The 25,493-nt window shown below is 36.4% G+C and overlaps 1 protein-coding gene across 1 annotated transcript in view; it reads left to right on the top strand.

Moving 5' to 3' along the window:
• Window positions 1-25,493, top strand: part of LOC132159853 (DNA-directed RNA polymerase, mitochondrial-like) — a 57,082-nt gene that overhangs the window by 7,674 nt on the left and 23,915 nt on the right. The window contains exons 5-14 of the mRNA XM_059569483.1: window positions 1,389-1,575; window positions 5,343-5,492; window positions 9,291-9,629; window positions 9,718-9,957; window positions 12,716-13,507; window positions 14,836-14,958; window positions 15,083-15,205; window positions 17,659-17,838; window positions 20,381-20,467; window positions 23,675-23,788. Of these exons, the coding sequence (XP_059425466.1) occupies window positions 1,389-1,575; window positions 5,343-5,492; window positions 9,291-9,629; window positions 9,718-9,957; window positions 12,716-13,507; window positions 14,836-14,958; window positions 15,083-15,205; window positions 17,659-17,838; window positions 20,381-20,467; window positions 23,675-23,788 (2,335 nt within the window). The remainder of the gene's footprint in view (window positions 1-1,388; window positions 1,576-5,342; window positions 5,493-9,290; window positions 9,630-9,717; window positions 9,958-12,715; window positions 13,508-14,835; window positions 14,959-15,082; window positions 15,206-17,658; window positions 17,839-20,380; window positions 20,468-23,674; window positions 23,789-25,493) is intronic.

The following is a 25,493-nucleotide window of genomic DNA, read 5'->3' as shown; positions in this document are numbered from 1 at the left end:
GATTATAAACGCAATAGCTTGAAGTTAAAGCTCCTTAATGATAGGCTCATTTTATTGCAACCATGTGAATTTTCACGTCACAAGATGTTAATTCAAGTCTTGTGGATTATTGTGATGTTTTTAGCAGCTGTTTGAACTCTGTTTCTGACAGCACCCATTCACTGCAGAGGATCCATTGGTGAGCAAGTAATGTAATGCAAAATTTCTATACAGTACAGACCAAAAGTTTGGACACACCTTCTCATTCAAAGAGTTTTCTTTATTTTCATGACTATGAAAATTGTAGAGTCAGACTGAAGGCATCAAAACTATGAATTAACACATGTGGAATTATATACATAACAAAAAAGTGTGAAAAAACTGAAAAAATGTCATATTGTAGGTTCTTCAAAGTAGCCACCTTTTGCTTTGATCACTGCTTTGCACACTCTTGGCATTCTCTTGATGAGCTTCAAGAGGTAGTCACCTGAAATGGTCTTCCAACAGTCTTGAAGGAGTTCCCCGAGAGATGCTTAGCACTTGTTGGCCCTTTTGCTTTCTGTCTGCGGTCCACCCCCCCTAAACCATCTCGATTGGGTTCAGGTCCGGTGACTGTGGAGGCCAGGTCATCTGGCGCAGCACCCCATCACTCTCCTTCTTGTTCAAATAGCCCTTGATGCCTTCAGTGTGACTCTACAATTTTCATAGTCATGAAAATAAAGAAAACTCTTTGAATGAGAAGGTCTGTCCAAGCTTTTGGTCTGTACTGTAGATATCTACATCTCAGATGCCCTGAAGGTGAGTAAATGTTCAGCAAATTTTCATATTTGGTAGAACTTTTTTTCAATTATTTTGGTAGTCTGTCGTCAACCATTTCTTCCTTATTCTCCCTGGCACAAACTTGTTCTCTCTTCCAGAGTGCTGTAATTTGTATTCTGTCCACGACATGAACACAGCTCTACATCAACAATGAGCATTCCAGCTGCGTGGGGCTCTGACTTTATTAACACTTTTTCTGTTCGAATAAACATAGCCTTGTAATTCTTGGACATATGGCAGTGGCCCACCTGACACCCACTACCAGAGGGAGCAGAACGTTCTGTTCGAAGGCGCTCCGTGTCAATGCAAATATTTGATATTCCACTCCGACACCCCGCCAGTCTCCGCTCTATGAGCCCAGGTGCTGCGGTCGTGGAAGTTTTCTCATTATAAGGCCGTTCCCATCCACCTTTTCATTCATTTTTAAAAAACAAGTGGCTTCACCTGGTAATATAGTCACAATTGCTGTGAATTTGAAACAACAAGAGCATATTTATCAGATATTAGAAATTAACAATGAAACAAGTAAGACTTCAGCTTCAAATACATGTTATTGTGAAATATAATCATCTCTTTTCTGGTCCACACAGGTGTCTGCAGCAGATGGAAGTGGACGGCCTGTCCGCGGATGACGTGTTCAGACAGTGTGTGTTTAAAAAGGATGAAAGAGAAATGGTTCTGAGGGCCGTCCGTGTGGTGCATCCTGAATACCAACCCAGTGCATCCAAAGATCAGCCTGTCTGCTCCCTGCCATTGGTGAAACAGTTTTATGCTGAGGTACCATTACATTATATTACATTGTTTTATTACTTTTCAAAAGTTTGGGATAAGTAGTATTCTTAAAGGGGTCATATGATGCAATTTAAAGATTTAAACTTTGGAGTGTTACAAGCTCTTGGTGCATGAAGAAGATCTGTGAAGTTGCAAAGTGTAAAGTCTCAAATCCAAAGAGATAGTCTTTATCAAAGTTAAGACTCTGCCACGCCCCCCTGAAACAGCTCATTCAAAGATGTCCCACATGTCTACGTCACTATGTGGAAATATTTGTGTAATGCCACCCAAATGTTCATATAAAGAAAGAAGGCGTGGTTTCAGTAACCACAGTTAGTGTTGAAGCATTCATGTCAGGCAGATGCTGTGTGTTTCTAGGTGAAAGCAAAAGCACTTTATTTGGCTTTCTGAAATTAAATACATTTAAGAATCTTTAAGATTGCTTACAACAGAACAGCAACCCATTTTATGGACGACCGTTTCATGAACCTATGAGAGGAGGTCATTCTGACTTGACTAACATTTGATTAGAATAGAAAGTAAAAAAAAATGCATTTATATTAAATAAATATTTTACTTTGTAAAGCTTAAAGTTTTTTAATATAAAAATACATGTGATTTTATTTTATACTCCTCATCATATTACATATTATATTTATAGGTTTAATTATGACATTTACTTTATTATATTGTATTTATAAAATTAACTTTGTAATTTTTATTCATTCAGTTTTTCATTTTATCTTCTGAATTATTAATTATATACAGTGTTTATGCTGTTAGGACTCCCTTGACTGTATATATTTTACTACCCATAAAAAAACTTGGTTGTCCTTTTTCTTTATGTAAGGGTGTTCCATTTATAGATATGAACTATTGCTTTAAATCTCCATTGTGAATTGTTAGTGATCTGGTTATTAAAACAGGTTAATTGCACTGCTAAATTGGATTTGAAGTGAAGGTTGATAGAACCATAAAACAGGTGGTGCTTTTCATAAAACTATATACCTGTCTTCTCTGTCAGCATTAAAAGACCTGCCTGAACTTGTCTTGTGTGTCAAAATGAAGAGTTTCACTACCATGTCAGCTGTCATCTGCTATATAATTCCTTCGAACAGAGGTGCCCACTCTATTTTTGGGCACACTGGGGGGTGTTATTGGGCCAGTCCCCAACTGATTCATTACCTCAGGTGCACATGAGCCCATTTGTAACCCACACCCCACTTCCTAACACCTTGAATGGAAACTTTCCTGGAAAGTATAGAAGAACTGGGTCATGTGAAGGTCTGAGATGAAAATGCTACAACTCACAAAGCATTAAATAAACTCTGTTAGCAATTTATGTTAGCCACTTTGCTTTTAAACATGTTGCTGGCAGAAGTTTTCTTGTTTGATTTTTTTTTTTTTTTTTTTACTTCACTTTTTTGTGATTTGCTTTGTTTTATTGTTTTGCTTGTTTATTTTTATTTATTTATTGTAGTTATTTTTATTCCTTTGTCATTTATGATTGTTGTCCTGACCTTTTTTTTTTTTTTTTGGTTTGCTTTGTTTTGCTTTCTTGTGCTTTGTTTTATTGTTTTTTGTTTGCTAGTTTTTATTAATGTAGTAATTTTATTTTATTCTCGTTTTATTTGTGATTGTTGTCCAGATGAAAGCGAAAACAAAACTGTGGTCTTACTCCAGACTTTACGATATTCTATATTATTTATTTATATATATATATATATATATACCGTACTATTGTAATGATTGACACTGTTAACAAAAAATGAGGTCAAAGATAAATTTGTTTATATATACTGCTTGCAGTAGTTTTCTGGTGTTTAATTAGATTTTGTTTTGTTTTTTTGCATGTAGTAGTAGTTTTGGTGTTGTCAGTTTTTTTTATTTTGTGATAAAAAAAAATAAACATTATATAATTTTTAATTAACGGATCAACATATATCCATCAATCCATATATTCATCGACATAGAACTATTTTCATGATTGACTATTGACCAGTGACAAATTTTAGTTCATGGTCAGATAAGTTCATGGCAAGAAAATATTCTAAAATAAGTTTCGCCTTCAGAGGAAAAAAAAGGCCTCTGTCACCGTCAAAACTCACTATTAAAGTTTCATCAAGGCAAATAATTGGCCGTTATTGAGCACTAAGTGAGGAAATACCACCAATTCATCCCGTTTACCTCTTTACAATTCTCAATATGTCTTTTGACTTTAAAGTCATGTTGTGTGATAGTTTGAGATGTTGCCTCATTGCCATAAATGGCATTTCTTGCCTCCCAATGCATCCTTTATTCATACAACCTCACTAAATCATTGAAGACTGGGATGACACATCCCTAACACCGAGGTCACCACACGTGCTTCTCCCTGTCAAGGTTGTGGCTTTGTGGAAATATGGGCCTCTGCCGAGCCGAGCCGTACCGTACACAACACTGCATCTTGTGTTCTGCCTAATCGGGCTTTAGCAGTCATCGCCGTGGGCATGATTTATCCCTCCACAACCTTTGTGCTTGCTTTGGCTGGCGTCCATGTGATCTCTATTGAGGATAGATTTAGCAGTCGCTCTCTCCTCGCAAATATTAACGCTCCGGCTGACCTGTTCTGTCATAGCCCTTCCATGATGTGTTTGGCCATAATTCCCAGATGTCTGTGCAGGCCGCCAATGCCTCCCTTAGAATAATAAATGACTGCACATGTCAACGCACAGCCCACATTAACACGATCTCTGCACCACTTAGCAAGCTGTTGCTATAAGATATGCTGTATTTACAGTTCGTATTTAATGCAGCCACACATTTGGCTGCCGGCCAGACCCGCAAGAGTGGGACTGTTCAACCTCACTAGATTTTAATTGGCTGTACATGGAAGTTACGAAACCGAATAAATACATTTGACATTCGTATGGTAATTTTAGCTATCTTGTTTTCTTGGTTCTTTTAAATATATAAGTGCACTTAAACGTAATGATGTTTGGTTCTTTAATTGGGCCATAAAGCGCAGTGGCATCTTTCGATTGGGCCTCATAACAAAGTGTGCAGCCTGTGAAAGGTTGAAGTAAATAGTCTCCATAATTGGCAGTCAAATAAATGATCGTTTTTTATGTTTATCCTAATGAGATTTAAACCCTCTCAGCCTTCATATCCAGTTATACAGAGCCAGTAATATTAAACTTTGAGCCTCCGGCGATGAGAGATTCTCAGCGCTCATTATTTAGCGGGTCGTCTTGAGCTCTCTTATGATTTTGTACACATACAAAACACACTGGTTGTGCCAGGATGTTATAATAATATGCAATTATGATCATACTTAGTATGTTAATATTAAGGCTGTCAGTTTAGAACATTAATTTAGTACAATTAATAAAAAAAAAAAAATTGTTAAAAAATAAAGTTATGCATTGGAAAGTCAGCATTTCGAAATTATACTACTACAGTTGTTACTTAAAAGTTAAAAAAATATATCAAAGCAAATGTTTTAATGTAATGCAATCATTTATTTACTGTTATTGTTAAGTAGAACCGTCATTTTAACGTCAATTTAGGACAAAAAAATCTAGAAGTTTAAAATTAATACAATTTTACATTAGAAATTTAGCATAAATAAGATATAACAATAAAATAGTTACTAATAAATAAAGTAAAAGGTAATAGAGCCACATTTGAATCTCAGATGGTAATCCTATTTTTAATAAATTAAGCAGCAAAGTGCATTTGGTTTGCATTTAATTTATGGTTCTACAACTTCATTCCTATCTTTTGTGTTTCAGAGGGAAGGTGACACGTATCCTAAACTGGACTTCAGCCTGAAAGAACTGCAGGACCGGTTCAGTCTTCAGCTGGGTATGGAGAAGGCCACTACCATCACTATTGACTCCGTGGAGGCCTTAAAGCCTGTCACCAAAAATATGGCCCAAATGGTATGAATCCACAATTTTTAAAACATATGTTAATTTGGCTAAAGATTAGCTATGGATTATAAAATTATTATTTATTTATTTTTTTCAAAATGGTAGCTGTGGGGTTAAGTGTGCCAGCTTTGGGGTAAGATGTGCCAGTGCTAAAAAACTGGTACAGGTACAGTAAATAATGTTATAAAATGGCTTCGCTGTGTTAAAATTACTTTTATTATTTATTTATTTATTTATTTTGGCTGGTTTATGTAAAATTGAATAATATGCTGTAAAATATTGGATGGGAATTTGAATGGAATGTAGTTTGTGTTCTCATATTCCACAATAGCCTCTTTCACACAGTAATACCAGTAAATTGCCGTAAAATTACCGGAACGACTTTACCGGTAAATTCAAATATGCGCTGTTCACACAGTCAACGACATTCCGTCTTTTTTCCGGAAAAGCACCATTCACACATCCATTCCAAAATACCGGTAAATTCTGTGACGTCATTAACCTCTAAACAGCTGCGCTTGTATTTTTAAACATGGAGGGTAATACGTGTTCAGTATTTCTGTTGATGGTTTCATTTTTTGTTTCAAACTTTAGTATTCATGCAACTGCTTTTGTTACAGAGACATCGTAATAGACGACTGGTTTGAATAATTATACTCACCATTAATAAAACACCTGATGCTGTAGGGAGCTGACCAATTTAGTGAAAATCGGCTTGAAAGGATTAATAGCACAATGAAGTTGCGATTGTAAATTGCATCCTTTAAGACGCGCGACATTGCTGAAAAGGTGCGTTCACAAATGTAGACTATATGTTGATCCAAATTCATATCAAATAGTCTATCAGCGCAGATAAACAGTTCTGCGTTCAAATAGAGTTAAAAAGATGTCCCAAAGCACCGGAAAAATTACCATGAATGTGACAGAGGAAAATATATTTGTATTATTTACTAATAAACTAGTGTTTTCTGAGTCTGTGTCCCAAGGATGAAGTTGCCTGACTCGTCATCTCCTCATTAGACGCGCCTCCTAAACGGATTATGATTGTATTGAGATTTTTTGTTGTTTGTTTTTATCATTTCGTTAAGTAGTAATTTAAAGCTTTCTATAGATATATTTATTTATTTTATACTTATTTTATATTACGATCGCGCTGGCACCTTTATGTCCCCAAAAAAGCGTGCTTTATCTTGCACTCTCCGCACAAAATATTTGATATAGCGCACATGTATCTGGGTTAAAACATTGTTACATGCTTGAACTGTTTTATATCTTTAGATTTTATTTTAGACAATTCGTGATGATTTGAGAAGGCTAAACTGATTAAACATAGGCTATGATCAACTCTCTCTCTGTGCTGGCCGCTTTAAAAACAAAACTTATGGGCCTGTTTAACGATCAAAAACTGCTCCAAACATACAAAACTGAACTATTTTAATAACTGAAACAGTATAAGCTGTTTTGGGAGAATTGGAAAAAAAGACGGGCTGAACATCCTCAAGTGAGTTGCGGGGCAAACCGAAAGTTGATGCCGAATGTCCAGCACTCTTCTTCACTGCTCTGACTTCTCATTTGTACCCTATGTGTTTTTCCCTATGTAAAAACTAAAATAAGTTGTAAAACTTAAAGTTATTATTATTTTTTTATTGTGTTCGGCATGGTGGGCCGCATGTGATTTCATGACGTGCCGCGGGTTGAGTTTCACTGGTTTAGAGCTACAGGATTTGTGGAGTAGCAGGATCCCCAAATAGATTGACAAAATTCATAATAGGAACAAGAAATACTTCCACTACTACTTCGTTTGTGATGGTCGTTTATTTTTTAGATATTAAGACGCAATGTTTTCAGTTTATTGATGACCTGACTTTGTCCTGTGAATGCATTGCTCTCGGAGACAGTTAACAGTTATTTTATTATATGTCACTGCATCACTAACAGTTCCTCTCAGATGACGACAAATTTCTTCATACGCCCGGATAAGGAGAAGCGCTTTAATTTCACCGTCGCTTCAGTTGGATGACATTTATTTTATTTTCTTAAACAGTGCGTGAATGCGTCACATTGTTATGATTGGCCCGGAGTAGACGTCTTACGTCACCGCGTTCTGAACTCGTACGTGCTCATACCGGTAATTTTCCTTCTGCGTTCACACACAGCAGAATACCGGCAATTTACTGGTAATGTTACAACTTCTCATACCGGTAAATTGCCGGAACGAATTTACCAGTATTTTTGAAAAGATCCTGTTCACACATGATCTCTTTACGGCAATTTACCGGTAATTTTCCGGAAAAGTCTGTATGTGTGAAAGGGCTTAATGACTGAACTTTCTCCTTGTTGGAAACAACTTTTTTATAATTTATATTGGTTTTTATTTTATTGCTCTTGGCCTAGAGGGCAGCATAAGTAAAAGGTGGCACAGCTTACCCCACTTTTCCCTACTCCAAATTATTTATGTCCGTTTATGGGCCAGAATTAATATTGCTATGGCTGGGTTCTCTGAAACAAGCACAGTGGGAATCCCCAAACATAGCAAACTACCATAAAGAGGACTTTCAAAATCGCATACAGATGTGTGGGAGATTTTTCCTTTCAATAGTTAACAAGTTATATTTTTTTAGGATCCAGATTTGCACCTAAGCTATGATCCATTGACTAAACGCAGACATTTTTGAAAGTTTCCAGCTCATGCATTAAAAGTAGCCATATTCCCACAATCCAGCTTCTTTTTAAACTGGCATTTGCTCCTCTGTCTGCGTTCCCTCACGAGAAAGGTCCCCTGTGGTCCCGCAACATTTGCGCTAGGGTTTAATGGAATAGAAATGCATTGTAATGTGTTCCCACCAGCCCTGTGAGAGAGGCACCTTTCCATCGGTGGGTCAGCAAAACTGATCTGTGACATCCGTCTGCTCTGCCTGTCTGCAGGGAACCAGAAAAGCATCTGATAAAGAGATGACCCACTTTCGGCTGCCCACCGAACCTGAATTGTGTCGTGCATAAAATTCACATCTACATTTATATGAGGTTTTATTTTTTAAAGCCACAGGCTGCTTGAGAGGAGAATGTGATGTAACGTAAAGGCCACAAATGGTATAAAAAAGAAAACTGTCCAAAAATGTCACATTTCACCCTAAAATCCAAAGGAAAAAAATATATAATTTGTAATTTGAAGCCTGCAATGAAATGATAATGAGGCCTATTTTAGGAGAATTAAGACACTTTATTTTCATGACAATTAGTCACATCCTCTCCCCAAATTCTCACTATGTTCCTGTAATGGGGAAAAGTAGTGTATTACATCAGGGATTCCCAAACTTTTTTGTCAGCTAAACTCCTAAAATATTTACTAAGTCCCCATTAGATTTCAAGTTAATATTTCAGTATGTTATAGTATTTTTTGTGTGGAAAAAATAGCTTTAACAAAAGTATATAAAACTGTTAGTGTACATCATGATTTTTGTTGTTTTGAAGTGAATTTATTGTCTTCATTGCCATTGTTATATTGTGGCACATACTGAGTTCTGAAAAAAAAAACACTTTAGTATAGGGACCAATTCTCGCTAGTAACTAGTTGCTTATTATTAGCATGCCTATTATTAACATATTGGCTGTTCATTACTACTTCTAAAGCACATATTTTGCATGACCATATTCTACATCCCTAATCCTACCTAAGCTTAAAAATTACCATACTAAGTATTAATAAGCTGCAAGTAAGGAGTTTATTGAGTCGTAGTTAATGGTTTGTTAGTAGTGAGAATTGGACCTTCAAATAAAACGTGACCAAATACACTTATATTTTTACAGAGAGAATTACTAGCAGTGCAGCGCAAACACTGGGAGAAAGCTCTTCTCCAGACACTGAAGGAAAAGAAACGGGTATTATCCAGCAACAGCCAGAAGTCCTGGAGTACCTGCATATACCCATACCTGTGTATCCTGGATGATCAGGATTATGTGAACATCATGATTCAGGGTTTAAACAAACTGTCACCCAGTGGTGAATCTTTGCTTATCATGGCGGAGGAGATGGGAAACCGTGTCTACAATTTGTACTCCATCCGGCAGAAGAGCCACAGTCAGATGATCGAGAAGCTTGGTAGTATCTACAACTCGTATTCTGAGCTCCTGGCGAAAGACACTGAGGTAAAAGCTTTGGTTGGCCAGATCTGACACCTTCACTTTCTAATCAAATTGGCTTTTACATTATATATCACCTCCTGTTTCATCACAGACCAATGGCATGCTGCCACGGGAGTGTTGGGCAAGTCTTGAGATGCAGAGGTGCAGCGGTCCCTCTCTTTTAAGTGATGACACCCCTTGGCCGATGGTTCTGATGGTACAGCTGGGCAGCTTCCTGGTTGACCTGATGGTTCGTGAGCTCAAAATTTGGAGCGACATCCTCAATCCCGCTCAAGAGAAGAAGCTCATCCCTGTCCTTTACCACATGTACACATTCCGCAGCAATCATAAGGTAAGAGGTGCAGACCAGCTAGACTCAAAGGGCCCTATCATACCCCCAGTGCAATTTGGAGCCAGGCACGATGCAAGAGGTTTTTGCTAGTTTCAGCCCGACAAAGCCTGGTCTGAAAACAAGATGTGTTCAGGCATATCGTTTGATGATTTGCTATTTTGAGGCATGTGAAATAGACTGCACCATTGACCAACTAAATCCTGGTAAAAGGTCAATGGCACAGTATTTTTTTGTCATTTAAGGAGCACTTTAGTAATATGCACCTTTTTATAAATATAAAAATGCTTGCATGTCATAATGGATAGTGATTGCATGTATCAGAATTAGGCTACCTATTTGCTTGCGCACGAGCAGCACCGTTTCCTTTCTGGAGACATATTAAGTCTTCGCGCTTGCAAATGCCATCGTATAAATAGTGAATCTGCCATGGCGTATGCGCAACTAGCTCTAAAAGGGAATGGGAGATGAAACTCTGATTGGTTTATTGCACGTTATGCCCAAGACACACCCATTAGTCATTAAGAGAATAGGGACAACCCTTTTAGACCATGCGCTGGCTGCGGCGACTGTTTTTCTAGTCGTTAAACTAGCAATAGTGGTTTGGACACACCCTAAGTGTACCTACACCTTGCGCTTTAGATCATGCACTTAGATTGCTAAAATAGGGCCCGAAGTTATACTAGTTAAAATTCTGCAAGTCCCTGAAGTGTTTTTGCTTCCGTACTGAAGGCTGTTCATGACCAGACAGTCAAATGACTGTTCATTATAACTCGTGTCATAAACCGTCCATTCCCCATCTAAAAGCTCTCATGGACATGCATGTTTTCATGAATTATGGAATCATTTTTCCTGTGCGAGTGATCGCAGGCCAGCGGAGGAAGACGGATCGTGGCGAAACTAATCTCTTTTTTACTGTCCTCTTAATTGCCTGTCTGATTAACCACTGAGGGATTGCAAAAAGCGGGAGGAAGAGCCCGAAATGATTGGGCGAGATTCCTTTTTGTCCTCAAATCTCATTCCCAACGCTGCTGCCCTGGCTCTTGGCATGCACCGTGGGCTTCAAAGACCCAAAGCTTAACTCCCGTTCCTCCGCTGAGCTTGCAGATGGCCTGTGCAGCAGGAAAGAGCTCTCAGTTTAGCGTGTCTGTGGATTATTCTTGTGGTATGAATGCTGTCAGGTGGATTTACATTCCTTTTTCGAGACATTGAAAACGCCACCTTGTAGCAAGGTGATCTCCATCTTATCTTTTTGAGGTTTAGTTTAGTGAAATGGCTTGACAAGTTGTTTTGTTTTGACATATTTTATGAACAAATCACACTTGAGCTCTTTTTTTTGTGTGTGTGTGTGTGTGTGTGTGTGTGCGTGTGCGTGTGCGTGCGCGTGCGTGTGCGTGTGTGTGTTAGTCAAAAAAAAACACATATAGTGACACCAGTGTGTCCTGGGCAGATGGCTCTTATGAACATTTTCATATGAATCCAAAATACAGTGCAACAAGTTTAGCTTTATTCATGAACAAATGATTCTTATGAACTAGATCTTTTTACATTTACATTTACATTTATTCATTTAGCTGACGCTTTTATCCAAAGTGACTTACAATTGATATATATGTCAGAGGTCGCACGCCACATTGGTGTCTCACAGTAAATTCGAACCCGGCAGGTCTTATCCACTGCGCCAACACCACCCCAACATCTTTTTAGTCTGATTTATGAAACGACTTTCATGAAAAAAATTACTTTTGTGAACTGATTCTTTTTAATGATTCAAAAACATACAGCACGATCAGTGTGTAGTTCAATTCTCAAACAAATTGCTTTAATTAACTGGTTATTTTTAATGAATCCACAACATACAGCATGAATAGTTTAATTTGATTCATGAAAAAAAAAATACTCTTGTGAACTGATTCTTTTTAGTTTTTCAAAAACATATGGTACGACCAGTGTAGTTCGATTCTCGACCAAATTACTTAAACCTTTTTTTTTTTTTCAGTAAATCCGCAAGATACAGTATGAATAGGTTTGTCCGATTCATGAAACAAATAACTCTTGTAAACTGGTTCTTTTTTTTTTGATTCAAAAACCTATAGCATGACCTGTGTGGCTCGATTTACAAGCAAATTACTTGTTATTTGTTTATTATTTTGAATGAATCCACATGATGCAGCACCAACAGTGTAGTCTGATTCATGGCCGACTCTTTTAATGAATACCTCAAAAAAATTAGTTACCGCTTCAAATAAATCTGAAACACAGCCCTGAATACTGAATGACTGTAATTACCCAAATGAACCAGAATCAAATTGCAAAATCTTCATCAGTACCCATCCCTTCTTGTTTATACAAGAACATACGAACAGATCACGTCAAATGAATCATGTCAAATTCGTATTTTGATATGTTGAATTTCATAATTCTGCATTCACACCCATCGTGTTTCTGGGACTATTTTGCCATTTGTGTGGGTACATGTGCTTTCTCTTTCTTTTTGAATAGAAGTTGTTTATCCGGCTGTCAAAGATAGTTACGTCTGTTGTGCACCATAAACACTTTTCCAGCAGCACACATAAATCATCTCTGGTTTATTTGAGTTGGGTTACGGGCCTGCTGGGAGCTAGCGACAAGAGATGTTTATTAATGTAGATCTGTCACGGCATTTAAGCATTTAATTGTCCATGTTAAACGTCCTTTTTGTGACATGCCTTTAAGGGATATCTCGATATTCATTCACTCTCTTCTTTGGCATCCACCTCAGATTGGCTTCATCAAACCACATCCTATAGTGACACAAATCCAGAGGGTTGCGATGGAAACCAAACTTACATTTGACTCCTACGTCATGCCCATGCTGTGTCCCCCCGTTCCCTGGACGTCCCCAAAGAGCGGCGCTTACCTGCTGACGCCAACCAAGCTGATGCGCTCCACCGATGGAGCCATCCAACACCAACTTCTCCTGGAGAAGAGCCGAGATGAGGATCTCCATGCCGTGCTGGACTCTCTCAATCAGTTGGGCAGCTGCCCCTGGAAGATCAACAAGCCCTTGTTGGACATCATCATCTCAATCTTTAACGACAAAGGCAACGAAAAGCTCTGCATTCCTCCACCACTGTCCGAAGCACCCGAGGTTCCTCGCTTCAACCTTCATGACCCGTCCTACACTCAGGCCGAGAAGGCCTACATGAAACGGGAGGGAGTCAAAGCCAAGAAGAAGGTGGCGGAGATGCACAGCCTCCGAATGGACGCGCTGTATAAGTTGTCCATCGCCAACCACATGAGGGACGAGACCTTTTGGTTTCCACACAATATGGACTTCCGAGGACGTACGTACCCCCGGCCGCCTTATTTCAACCACCTTGGTAGTGACGTGACCAGGGGGTTGCTGCTGTTCGCGGAGGGACAACCTCTCGGGCCCAAAGGCCTCGACTGGTTGAAGATCCACCTGGTGAACCTCACAGGGTTGAAGAAGCGTAGCTCACTAGCTGGACGACTGGAGTATGCCGAGAGTATCATGGAGGACATCCTAGACTCGGCAGACCATCCTCTTGACGTAAGCATTTCAATAGCACCTTTACCTGACTTATGCACTAGGAGTTTTATGTATGGCTAGTGACACAAAAACAAATGGATTGGTCAAGTTGCTTGTGCAACAGAATGTATATTGGAGGTCTGCTGTGCATTTGGGATCAGAGTCTCAGGCCAGTGTACCATATGTGTATGATGAAGGTTTATTGGTTGAGTGTGCAATGAGTGGTGATGCTGATGCTGATGATAGTGATGGAAATAAATAAATGAGTATAAATGAAAAAATAAAATTATTATGTATTTAATTTCAATTATTTAGATTAATTATTATTTAAATGTTATTCAAGTCAGTCAATAAATTAAAATAATAATTATGAATAATATTTAAAACTTTGTCGTTATTGTTATTATTATTCGCTAACTTTCTACCTAGAGTATTCGGCCATATACATAACAATGATACAAGTACTACTGCTACTACTGTTAAGAATGATAATTATTATTATTAGTAGTAGTAATTGTGATATTATTTAATTTGTTTATTTCAATATTGTATTAAAGGTGGTTGTAATGCTGATAATAATAATTTATTGTTATTAATAATAATAATTGTTTTGTTGTTGTTGTTATTAATATTGTTCCTAGTATTAAAGATAATAAATGATTTTTTTTATAACTGTGTAACTTTTATATCTATTTAATATTTTATTATTATTATTAAATATTATTTATTTATATTATTCTAAATATTTATTGTAGCACCAAAATGCTTATAGTACACAAGAAAATAATTTAACAAATCAACTTTTAGTTTATTATTATTACTACCACAAACTGCATAAGCTTATTTCATTTCCTGACTTTTCACGGTTTGATGCTTAATTGCGTTTAATTTGCATTTAGAATTATTTTCCAGCTGTCTGAGGCATAAAATCAGACCTGAGATTCATTTTGGGGTCATAACCATACAGTATATATAAAATATAGTTACAGAAAATATACAGTACAGAATATATATGTATTATAATATCATTCAACATTAGATATATTGTCATCCTATGCTATTAAAAATCATACTTATATTACAGGATTTGTTTAAATCCTCTAATGTTTACCTTCAGGTTTGGTCTTTAAATTTGCTCATACTGTCGTAAATATTTTCGGGCCATGTTCAGGTTTTATTATGGCAGAACTCGGTTTGCTCTGCGTGTAGACCTTCTATGTATTGAGTACATTCAGATTCAAACGCATCACACTGCAGGCTATGAGCTACGACTGAGCCATATTCTTGTGTTTTATTGAAATGATTGTCACATTCCTCGTTCCCCGAAGAGTCACAGCTCTATTTTGCAGGGTCGCAAATGGTGGATGAATGCAGATGAGCCGTGGCAGGCACTGGCTTGCTGTATGGAGATAGCAAATGCCTCCCGCTCCCCCGACCACACCAAATTCATCTCTTATTTTCCTGTTCATCAGGTACTGAATCTTTAGGAACTGCCAGCATTTGCTAAACAGACACTATAACACGTAATTGCTGTTTAGGGATAAGTTGTAGACTTTAAACTGATAGATATATGTTTTCTCTATCTCTCTCTCGTAGGACGGTTCGTGCAACGGCCTCCAGCACTATGCTGCCCTCGGGCGGGATGTGATTGGTGCTACTTCGGTGAACCTCATGCCCTGTGAACTGCCTCAGGATGTGTACAGCGGTGTAGCTCAGCAGGTCAGTCACACTGCGGCACCAGAGGGCGGCAGTGCATCTTACAGCCCTCCAGAGCAGCGTTTCCCAACTTTTCCCTGTCCTAAGTTACTCCACAGTTCCATCAATAAGGTTCAGAGATTCAGAAATGTGTTTTATTTAACCCAGATTAATATATTATATAATGTGATATTATAGTGAACATTATTGTGGTTAATTAAGTGTTTTATTATTTTATTATTATATTTAAAATGCAATATTTATATTTGTATTAACTATTATACTGTTATTGCACATTTTGTATTTTAAGAAAAATATAAATATTAAAATGATATCAGCTATATTCTAATAAAATTCTAATAAAATTAGATTATGTAATTAGCAGAATTTATATTAATTAAATTAATTGTTTTTTAAGTTTGTTATTTTATTTTATTATAAATTAAACATATGTATTATTTATTTATAATGTTTATAATATAATTGTTTATTATATTATTAAGTAACAAAAAATAATTTTACTTTTTATAACTATAGTGCTCATAATTTATATTTTATAGGTAACAAGATTTATAGTAAAATCGAACAAATAAACTGATAATAATATTTAACAGTGACCTTTACATATTATTAAAATGTATTTTTATTTAAATTTTAAATATAAAAACTTAAACAAAAGTTAAAATAAAAATAATAATAATAAATATATATATATATTCCACACAAACTTGGGAGGAAAAATAATTTATTATTAAGTGATAATGAATAAAATCAAAATTTTCCTGTGTGGGACTCACTACACTAGAGCACATCCACAGTCAGCCTTTACCATTTTCATTTTTGTTTATTTAAATTTGTATTTATTTTTTCAAGGCAACTTTGAGACTTTTTACATCCTTTTTTATTTTCCATCAAAGTTTAATATTCATCTTAAATTGCTGCATCTCCACAACTTATGGTCTCAAAGCCCCAGATTTCAGTTCTGGGAAGACTACGTATTTTTTAGAGAACACTATCTAAGATATAGACCTACCTATCGATTTGGGTATATTTTAGGAGCACAGTGTACTCTAAATACAGTGTTGTACCAGTCTTGCCAGAAACATCAGGTTGTGCTAACCTTAACTGAAGGGTACATAGCAGACATCTCAATGAGCTCTGCTGAGTCAGGGTTTGGCCAGAACAGCCTCATTGTTCCTCAGTAGTTGACATCAGACCTTCTGTTTCGTAAGGTAAGCTCTCAAGAGCCCCAATAAGACGGTCAACACCTTTCACTTCTCATGTGTGATTAATGAACCTGCCCCTCTCTCCATGCAGATTAAGATATTTATAGATAAGTGAGGGACAATTGTGATATTTCGGTTATCATTATCATTTTATTTCTTAATTCCCCCTCAGGGGTCTTTAAAATAAGTTATAGATACTTATTTGTTATATATATATTCATATAATTTCCTACCATTATTATATATCAAAACTTAATTTTTGATTAGTAATATGCATTGCTAAGGACTTAATTTGGACAACTTTAAATGTAATTTTCATTTTTTTACATATTTAGATTTTTTGCACCCTCAGATTCCAGGTTTTTAAATATTGTCCTATCATAACAAACTATAAATCAAAGGAAAGCTTATTTATTTAGCTTGATAAATTAGCTTGTATAAATCAATTAAAAAAAAAGACCCTTATGACTGGTTTTGTGGTCCAGGGTCACAAATAAATAAATAAAATACATAGTATTGTATATAAAATATAAATGAAAATATAATTTTTTTTTTAATTTCTTCAAATATTATTACCAGTTTATTTGATTTATTTTATTATACATCTAATAATAATAATTTTTTTATTATATATTGCAACACATGGCATAATATAATATTATGTTTTAGAATATTAGGATTATATTTATTCTCCAAATATAGAGATCTATGCATTTGTTTTTAGATATTACAAAGAATTTATTTTATATTGTTTTTATTATATTTAATTTATGTTGTAAATATAATAATAATAATACAACTTTTACTTTTTATGAAATATTACAATATAAGACATTATAATGATGAAATAAATATAATAGTGTTATCTTGTTTTTATTATATATTTTTTAAATATAAAATGTAATTGTTAATATGAAAATGTTATATTTATATTAATAGTTTATTTATATTTGACTTCAAAAAATATATTACATATATTTATATAATAATTATATAAATATCTTAGTCTATTTAATATTTTTTAAAATATATTGTTTTATAATATATAAAATATTATAAATTGTATATATAAAATATATATAAAAAATAAATAAATAAATAAATATAACACTAGTCAAACTATATGATTAGGCAGTTGTTCAACAAGAGTTCAACAAATTGCCAGTTGTGACCAATCCCTAGCATAACTGTGACTAATAAGTGTATTAATGTATGGATTCTCAGAAAGGTGAACTGTCCCGTGTCTCATAGGTGGAAGAGTTCAGGGCTCGGGATGCAGAGAAGGGTTTGAAGATTGCGCAGGTGCTGGAGGGCTTCATCAGCAGGAAGGTGGTGAAGCAGACGGTGATGACTGTGGTCTATGGCGTCACGCGCTACGGGGGCCGTCTGCAAATCGAAAAGCGACTGAAGGAAATCGATGATTTCCCTAAGGTGAGGCTCATTGCACTTTACTTAAGATGATCATAGATGGAGTAACAAACTGTGGGTTGAAATATGACTCAAGAGTTTTCCTTGTGAAACCCACCTTGTCCTGCATGATGGTTTGGATGGATGTGGTCGGATCCATATTTTCCAGCCAGAATCTACAGCAGAAACTCTCCCTGATTTATTATAGCCACTTTTTTGATGGAAAAGATCCTCAATCTTTTGCAGCCACATCTCAGGTGCTTTAGTCATAGAAAGTCCTCTGTTATCTCCATTATTTTCTAGTTATGTAACCTTTTCTTCATCTCGACTTAAAGGTGAAGATAAGCTTGGTAATCTTGCTTTACATTGCTTAGATTTATTCCCCCCCCGTGTGCGTCAGGCTTGATTTCCCCAAGTGCGGTCCTCTGTGGGCAGCCATAGAAACAGGTGACGCTCTTCTCGTCTCTCTTAAGCTGTGGAGAATGAAAGAGGAATTATCACCTATAGAGTCAAGGGATCTCATCTCCACATTCTGCTTGCTAAAGCAAAACTTTTGATTGTTGAGCTTAAAGGGATAGTTCACCCAAAAATTCTAATTCTGTCAATAATGACTCACCCTTATGTTGTTCCAAACCCGTAAGACCTTTGTTCATCTTCGGAGCACAGTTTAAGATATTTTTTATGAAATCCGAGAGCTTTCTGACCCTTCCATAGACAGCAAGTGTCCTAACATGACCAAGGCTCAGAAAAGTAGTAAAGACATCTTTAAAATTATCCATGTGACATCAGTGGTTCAACTATAATTTTACGAAGCTACGAGAATACGTTTTGTGTGCAAAATTTAAAAAAAAAGAATTTATTAAACAGTGCATCACGTGGATACGTTTTTTATGTTGTTTGCGCTTTTATCTGAACATAAACAACGTATCCGCTTGATGTCCTTGCCGAATTTCTGACCTTGATCATGTAAGGACACTTGTTATCTATGAGGGGTCAGATAGCTCTAGGAATTCATCAAAAATATCTTAATTTGTGTTCTGAAGATGAATGAAGGTCTTACGGGTTTGGAGTGAGTTTGGAATGAGGGTGAGTAATAATAACAGAATTTCTTTTTTTGGGTGAACTAACCCTTTAAATATGTTTTGTGGTGTTTCCTTGTTCAAATGTCAGACCTTTTTCGGTGTCTTTGGTTCCATTTGAAACCGTTAACTTTTTCCGTTCCACAAGGTTGTTAAATTTTTTTTTTATGTTTTTCAAACTAAGACAAAAATGCTTCCGTTAAAACCTTTGACTGACAATTTCTTTGGGTGACCAAAAATGGTTCTTCAGTGGAGAAAACCCACTACTAAATGTTTATTTTTTTAGAGTATATTTGTTTAAATCTGTTAATTGCAGTTACTGGTATCTGACATACATATGCAAATAACCATAAATATTATATTAATGCCCTGATGTGCACTTGCAGGTTTGGATGAAGCATCCACACTGTTGTGCTTTTTGGTATATCTAACAATAGGGGCTTTCGCACCTTTTCACATCTTTTCATAGTAACTAGAACTATGGGTGCTTTTTGGCATGTTCGCAATGTAGGAACTAGAAATTAGGGATCGACCGATATGGATTTTTTAGTGCCGATACCGATTTTTTTCTATCAGCCTTAGTCGATGACCGATATGGGCTGCCGATTTTTTTGGAGCCGATATTTGGAGCCGATACTGCTTTTTCTCACTCAATTTACATCATAAAAATGACACGATGATACCAAATGTTAACCAAACAGTTAAACGAGCTTTCAAAACGTACCAGAGCAGGCTTGCAGCACTCTGCTAGTGGGGGAGGGGCAGTGTGTACTGCAGCATCTCCAGCAACACAGAGCTGCCTGTGGACGCCTGTCTGTAAATAGTGCCGGAAAAAAACTATCGGCGAACGCAGCAGCCGCTTATCGGCCTCAAATCTTCAAAAATCGGCCCGATATATCGGCCGGCTGATATATCGGTCGATCACTAATAGAAATGTATTTAGTTCTGGGAACTCCGTTTTAGAGAGCGAAATTTGCCCCTACTTCAGAGTTTGGTCTAAAAAGGTTGTATATGAACTACCAGTGATGGAAGTGTATTCTGATTGGCTACCCGACATTTAAAAAAAAGCCATGTAAAAATATTTACTCCACAAACATGGAAACCAACGTATATTTAGCTACCTGTTATCTGCAGTGTTATGTTCTTTTCTCAGCCTCGATGATAACACTATAAGTTGTCGTAGGAGATGTAGTCATGCTCTTTTAGTTGCGAAAATTATGCATTTACGTTCCATCTCTTTTATCACGAAACCCACAAAACAAGAAAAACAGCTCTGAACACAGCATACTCCCTTCACTGGTTTTTGATGTTTATAAATGCCGCAGATAAAGACATAGCAGTCCCTGCTGCCGGTGTGAATGCAATCAGGAAAATAGCCCAAGGGAGAAATTGGTTCTCCAGGAATGCCCCTTGCTGGCTAGTTTCTAGAACAGAATTATAAAACCACGTGGTGCAAAAGCCCCTAATGTGCTGTTTTCAATCCACAGGACTACATATGGGATGCTTCACATTACCTGGTGAAGCAGGTGTTCAGCAGCTTGAAGGAAATGTTCACAGGGACGAGAGAAATTCAGGTACATACTATCACATTCCCTTAAATACTTTTGGGACTGTTATATTTTTATCTTGTGTGGTCACATTTACCATTGTTCAGTGAATTTTCGCAGGTGGAATTCAGGCATTTTAATTGGAATTCACGCGATTTGGAGTTTCGTGTAAGAGATTTCACTATGCAGATTTTGATAATATGTGGATTTGTCTTGTTGACCAACAGAAAGCTGCTTGGTTTGAAAGTGACTTTTGTGTAATCTGCGCTTCATACAACAGACAGAATAAACTGTTTTTTATACAAATTTCTCAGAATATAATATAGCTGTTGGTTTTAGTTTAGTAACGAATAATTAACTGAAAATGAGCAGAATCCAATAGCAGTGTTTTATTAAAGTAAACTTGAAAACCAGGACACAAAAAACAGGAATAATATGACTACTAAAAAAAGATACGCCCGGAAACACGAACAAAACTAAACTGCACACTAAATGCTCACAAAACAATATCACAATGACATTAGAAGTTACATTTTAGTGTTTTATTACTACTGAGTTATATGTATTAAATTATAGAATTTAAATAGATAGAGGTATATAGAGGTGATATTTTTTTCAGGGCTGTCTAGTGTTATTGTTTTTTGCTTGGATATTCATGTTTCATTTATGAATCCTTATTTCATTTATGAAACAATATTTTCTTTACCAAAAGCTAAATCTAAGATTAATTTGTGCCCATTTTCACTATATTTTAGCTCATTTTAAAGTCATTTTTCAAATTATATTAGTTCTTATTTCAGTTGAGTTAACAAAAAAAAATTCATTTAGTTTTTAAATAGTTTTTTTATTAACACTGACAAAATTAGCCTTTCGCCGAGCCCCGCCCCCCTTAGTTACTGTTGCTACTTCCGACAAACAAATGGTCAAACACAACCAGCGCGACAGATTGCCATGACGGGAAGAGGTATACCCGTGCGTGTCAGTGACCTTTTTTGGAGTAATACCTCCGCGATATCCTCCAGATCGAGGCAAAAGGGGTTACAGTATGCCGTGGAGGGAAAAAAAGCGAAATCTGAGAAACACCATGACCTGTACCTCAAATGCAACCAGCACAGCCTTGTGGACTAGTCATGCTCTTACACTGCCGGGAAAGTTCTCTTTCATATGTTATGGTCTATTATTGTCTATTGCTAGTAGCTATTTTTATTTTTATCTTGGTGAGTAAAGGTTTTAAAAATGATAACTAAATACTAATTGAGTCTTAAATGCATAATGTAGACATATAGGCTATATAGGCTAATGTTGGCATTATTCTTTTATTAAATTTCAGCTGCTATGGCGAAGCAAATAAGGCAGAGTCTTTATCTTAATTAATTTTGTTATTGCCAAATACCCATCTTAATTTAGAATTTATCTTAATTAAAATTTTTAAGAAAGACTTGTTTTTATTGGTGCGTTAGCCTATTTATAGGCTAAATGAGTTTAGAGTTCTAAGATGTTACGATGTCACAGAGGACTTATTTTATTTCTTTGTTCAAACTTCCAAGTGGCCTATTACGTTAGTCATGTATAAATTATTTTAAAACATGTATAAATGACTCATTCTTGACAAAAGGCAAAAGAGCTGTGTGCGTGCGTACATTTGAATAATGTCGGGCTGTAAACGGGTTCGGGCTTTTAAAAAGCTGTCAATCAAAATGTACTTGTCTGGCTCAGGCCGAAATCTGTCGGGCTCGGGTCCTGTGGGGCCTAACATTTAAGGCCCGATTACAGCTCTATTCTAGTGTCCGATCAACAAACGCCATGGGCGCACCGCTTCACCATCTTGCTTGGAGTCAAAGTTTGTCGGAACTGCCTCACATAGTAACGGTTGCTATGATGTGTGATTGGACAATGGCCGGTTTGGGGAAGGGGCCGGCGAAAGGCTAATTGTGGCTGTCAGTTGAATAAATATTTTTGTCCAATAAAATCGCATGATTAATTTATCACATTAATCTTCTACATCACTGTTTGATTTTTATTTATTAATATTATTAATCAAAAGTGACAGTAAAAAATTGTATTATTTGATTTCTATTTCAAATAAATGTTGTTTTTTTAAACTTGCTTTTATACCAAAGCATTAAGCAGCACAACTGTGTTCAACATTGATAATAATAATAAATGTTTCTGAAGGATCATGTAACACTGAAGACTGGAGGAGAGTAATGATGCTGAAAACTCAGTTTGCATCACAGGAATAAATTACATTTGAAAATATATTTCAATAAAAACATGCATGCTAAATTGTAATAATATTTTTTTTTGTTATCCTATTTTAATCAAATAAATCCAGCTTTGGTGAGAATATAAGAGACTTATTTTGAAAGAATCTTAATGACCCACAGTGTTTTTTATCAATGATTTTTAAATAAAACCGCACCCTCGATGCTTCTCTTTTTTTTTTTTTTTTTTTTTTTTTTTTTTTTTTGAATGAAAAGATTATTTTTGTGAATCGCCAGATATAGTTCTCCCATGATGCAACTGGCTGCGGCTCATGAATTACAGTTGCAGGAAAGAGAAAAGGAATGAACGTCCCTGGTGCAGTAGATCAAGGACCAGCCGCTCACTGTCTCCTGTTGCACCCCCTGGGGAGACGAGCAGGCAGGCCAATGTGAAATATCCCCCACTTTGTCTACAGACACAGGCAGCTTCCTAAATAGGTCGGATCCTCGGGAGGGGAGACAGTTGAGACCAGGTAGTTGATCATTCTCGTTACCGGCAGAAGGTGATACTGGAGTGGAAAATTGGGGGGCGATGTGGGCCACAGTTGTTGGTGAACGCTTTGATTAATGGAGCCACTTCAGGCCCGGCCTGCTTCCAGATGAACAGAGGAATTTATCTCACACAAAGCGTTTTTAGGGAGAGCACTGGGGACTTTGCGAATGTGGCAGCCGAGTTGCGCAGCCAGCACTGTTGCTGCAGATCAGCAGGTTTTTTAAAAGCTTCATCTCAGCAACAACTTCCCACCTGTGTGTCTGGATTTTTCCAGATAGCACAGCCGGAGACCATTTTATTGCAAATATTTATCGCAATTTTATCCGGTGAAGACAAAGCGTCATGCATAGGGTTTTGGTTTCAGTTTATCTAGTACAAATCATAATGCAAATTTGGTTTGGTTCTAAATCCTTAATGTATACAAACTGAGTTGGATCGATTGATTGACGCTTCTGACTTTTATATTTGTTCTCTCAGGAATGGCTGACGGAGAGCGCTAGGCTAATAGCTAAGTCTGGGAGGACGGTGGAATGGGTCACGCCGCTGGGGCTTCCTATCGTTCAGCCCTACCACCGAATAAAGAACCAAACGGTAAGTGTCTTAAAATTGACTTGCTTACTTTAGTAGTTTACCATTTTAAACAAACTGGGCCACAGTTGGACCCCTGATCCCTTATGGGCCTCCATGTTTAAATGACAAAATCAGGGCCCTATGGAATGTGTTTTGGTTATTTTATTCCCCAAATTCCATGTTTTCTGTTTAAACTATTTAGATTCAGTTTTAGTTGTTTAATTTAATTTAAATAATTAAATAGTATGTCTAATAATCAGTTTAATAAAAAAACAACAACTTCAAATTAGGTTTGTGACGGTGAGGAAATTGCTGTGACGGTATCACGGCGGGCGCAGGGCGTCCCATCTTTTCTGCGCTTTCCTCTGCTTTTGAATAGCTTGTAAAAGCGGAGTGCACATTTTACTTTCACTTTCAAATAGCAGCAATTCGGTGTAGAGCAATTGTTAGTTTTTAGTTCGTTTGAATTTCCCATCTTTTCCTCGTTTTCCTTCGCTTGTAAATAGTTTAAAAGAGTCATGCACATTTTACTTCTACTTTCGAATTAGCGGCAATTCTGCATCAGTTGTCTCACTTTAGCCTATATATAAAACATATAACTTTTATTAATAAAACAAATAAAAATAGACAGTGCTATAGGACAGGCTATGCCTAATATAAAATAACAAATAACTTACATAAAGTTTAAATAGGTATACAAAACTGGAAATAGGCTAAGTATACATGTATAATATATAATAGAATAAGAAACATAGAACGATTATTAGCAAAAAGAATAAGAAAGCTTGGAGGTACAGCATACACCTTGATGTCAAATAAAATAAATTACAAAAAGATTAAATAAAGTAAAAATCAGCAAACAATGTGTAACCAATTAAATTAGAAACGAATGGTTAAAAAAACTTCCAAAATCACCTTAGATAAACCGCAAATGTCAACAGGATAAATAATCCACCATCATCTTCTTGTCCGTCACCTCTAATCGCTCTCCTCACTGGAGAAATGAAATCTGATCTGTGATGCGAATGTCGTTTCGGCACGCTGCATTGAGCAGCCGCATTCAGATTTTAATTGTAGTGTCTGTTCTTTTACTGAAATAAATGATTTTTATTACTACAAAATAGGGGTGTGCGATATCTCGATATTTAAAATATATTGATATATTTTTTTAAACACGATATGGATTTTGACATATCGTATATATTGTTATATTGTTTATATTTAATTCTGATTCCACCACTTTGCTTGTTTGTCTTCTCTGTGCTGTGATCGCTCCCGCCTCCTCGATTTTGTTCTCCCTTCCCTAACGGTGTTGTCTCATTTGAACATGGCGGCGTCCTCAACCAGCCTGGAGGCTACAGAACTAGTATCAAAAAAGACAACTGGCTCCATTATATGGCGATACTTCGGTTTTAAGGCACCGGACGAACAGCAGGCAGATGTCTACTGTAGGGCCCTATGATTTCCGCGATGCAGAAAAGGCGGACGGAATCGCGGAATCCAGTCATAAAAATGGAATTTACAGTTTAACGCGGAATGTCACAGAATTTGTCGAATTTTGAATGAATTAATCAAAAATAGGTCATTGCACTCACATCAAATCGTGATATGGACTAATATCTGTAAATATTAAGCCGGAAAAGTCTAGTAAAATATGAATCCTGGGTGTCTGTGTTACTGAATGGCACAGAAGTGCGTCTTCATTCATTAAACACACGGTAGTGCG

The sequence above is a fragment of the Carassius carassius genome, chromosome 16 (assembly GCF_963082965.1).
Source record: "Carassius carassius chromosome 16, fCarCar2.1, whole genome shotgun sequence".
Taxonomy (NCBI): Eukaryota; Metazoa; Chordata; class Actinopteri; order Cypriniformes; family Cyprinidae; genus Carassius; species Carassius carassius.
Note: the sequence above shows the minus strand (reverse complement) of the source record. Positions and strands in the feature narration are given on the sequence as shown.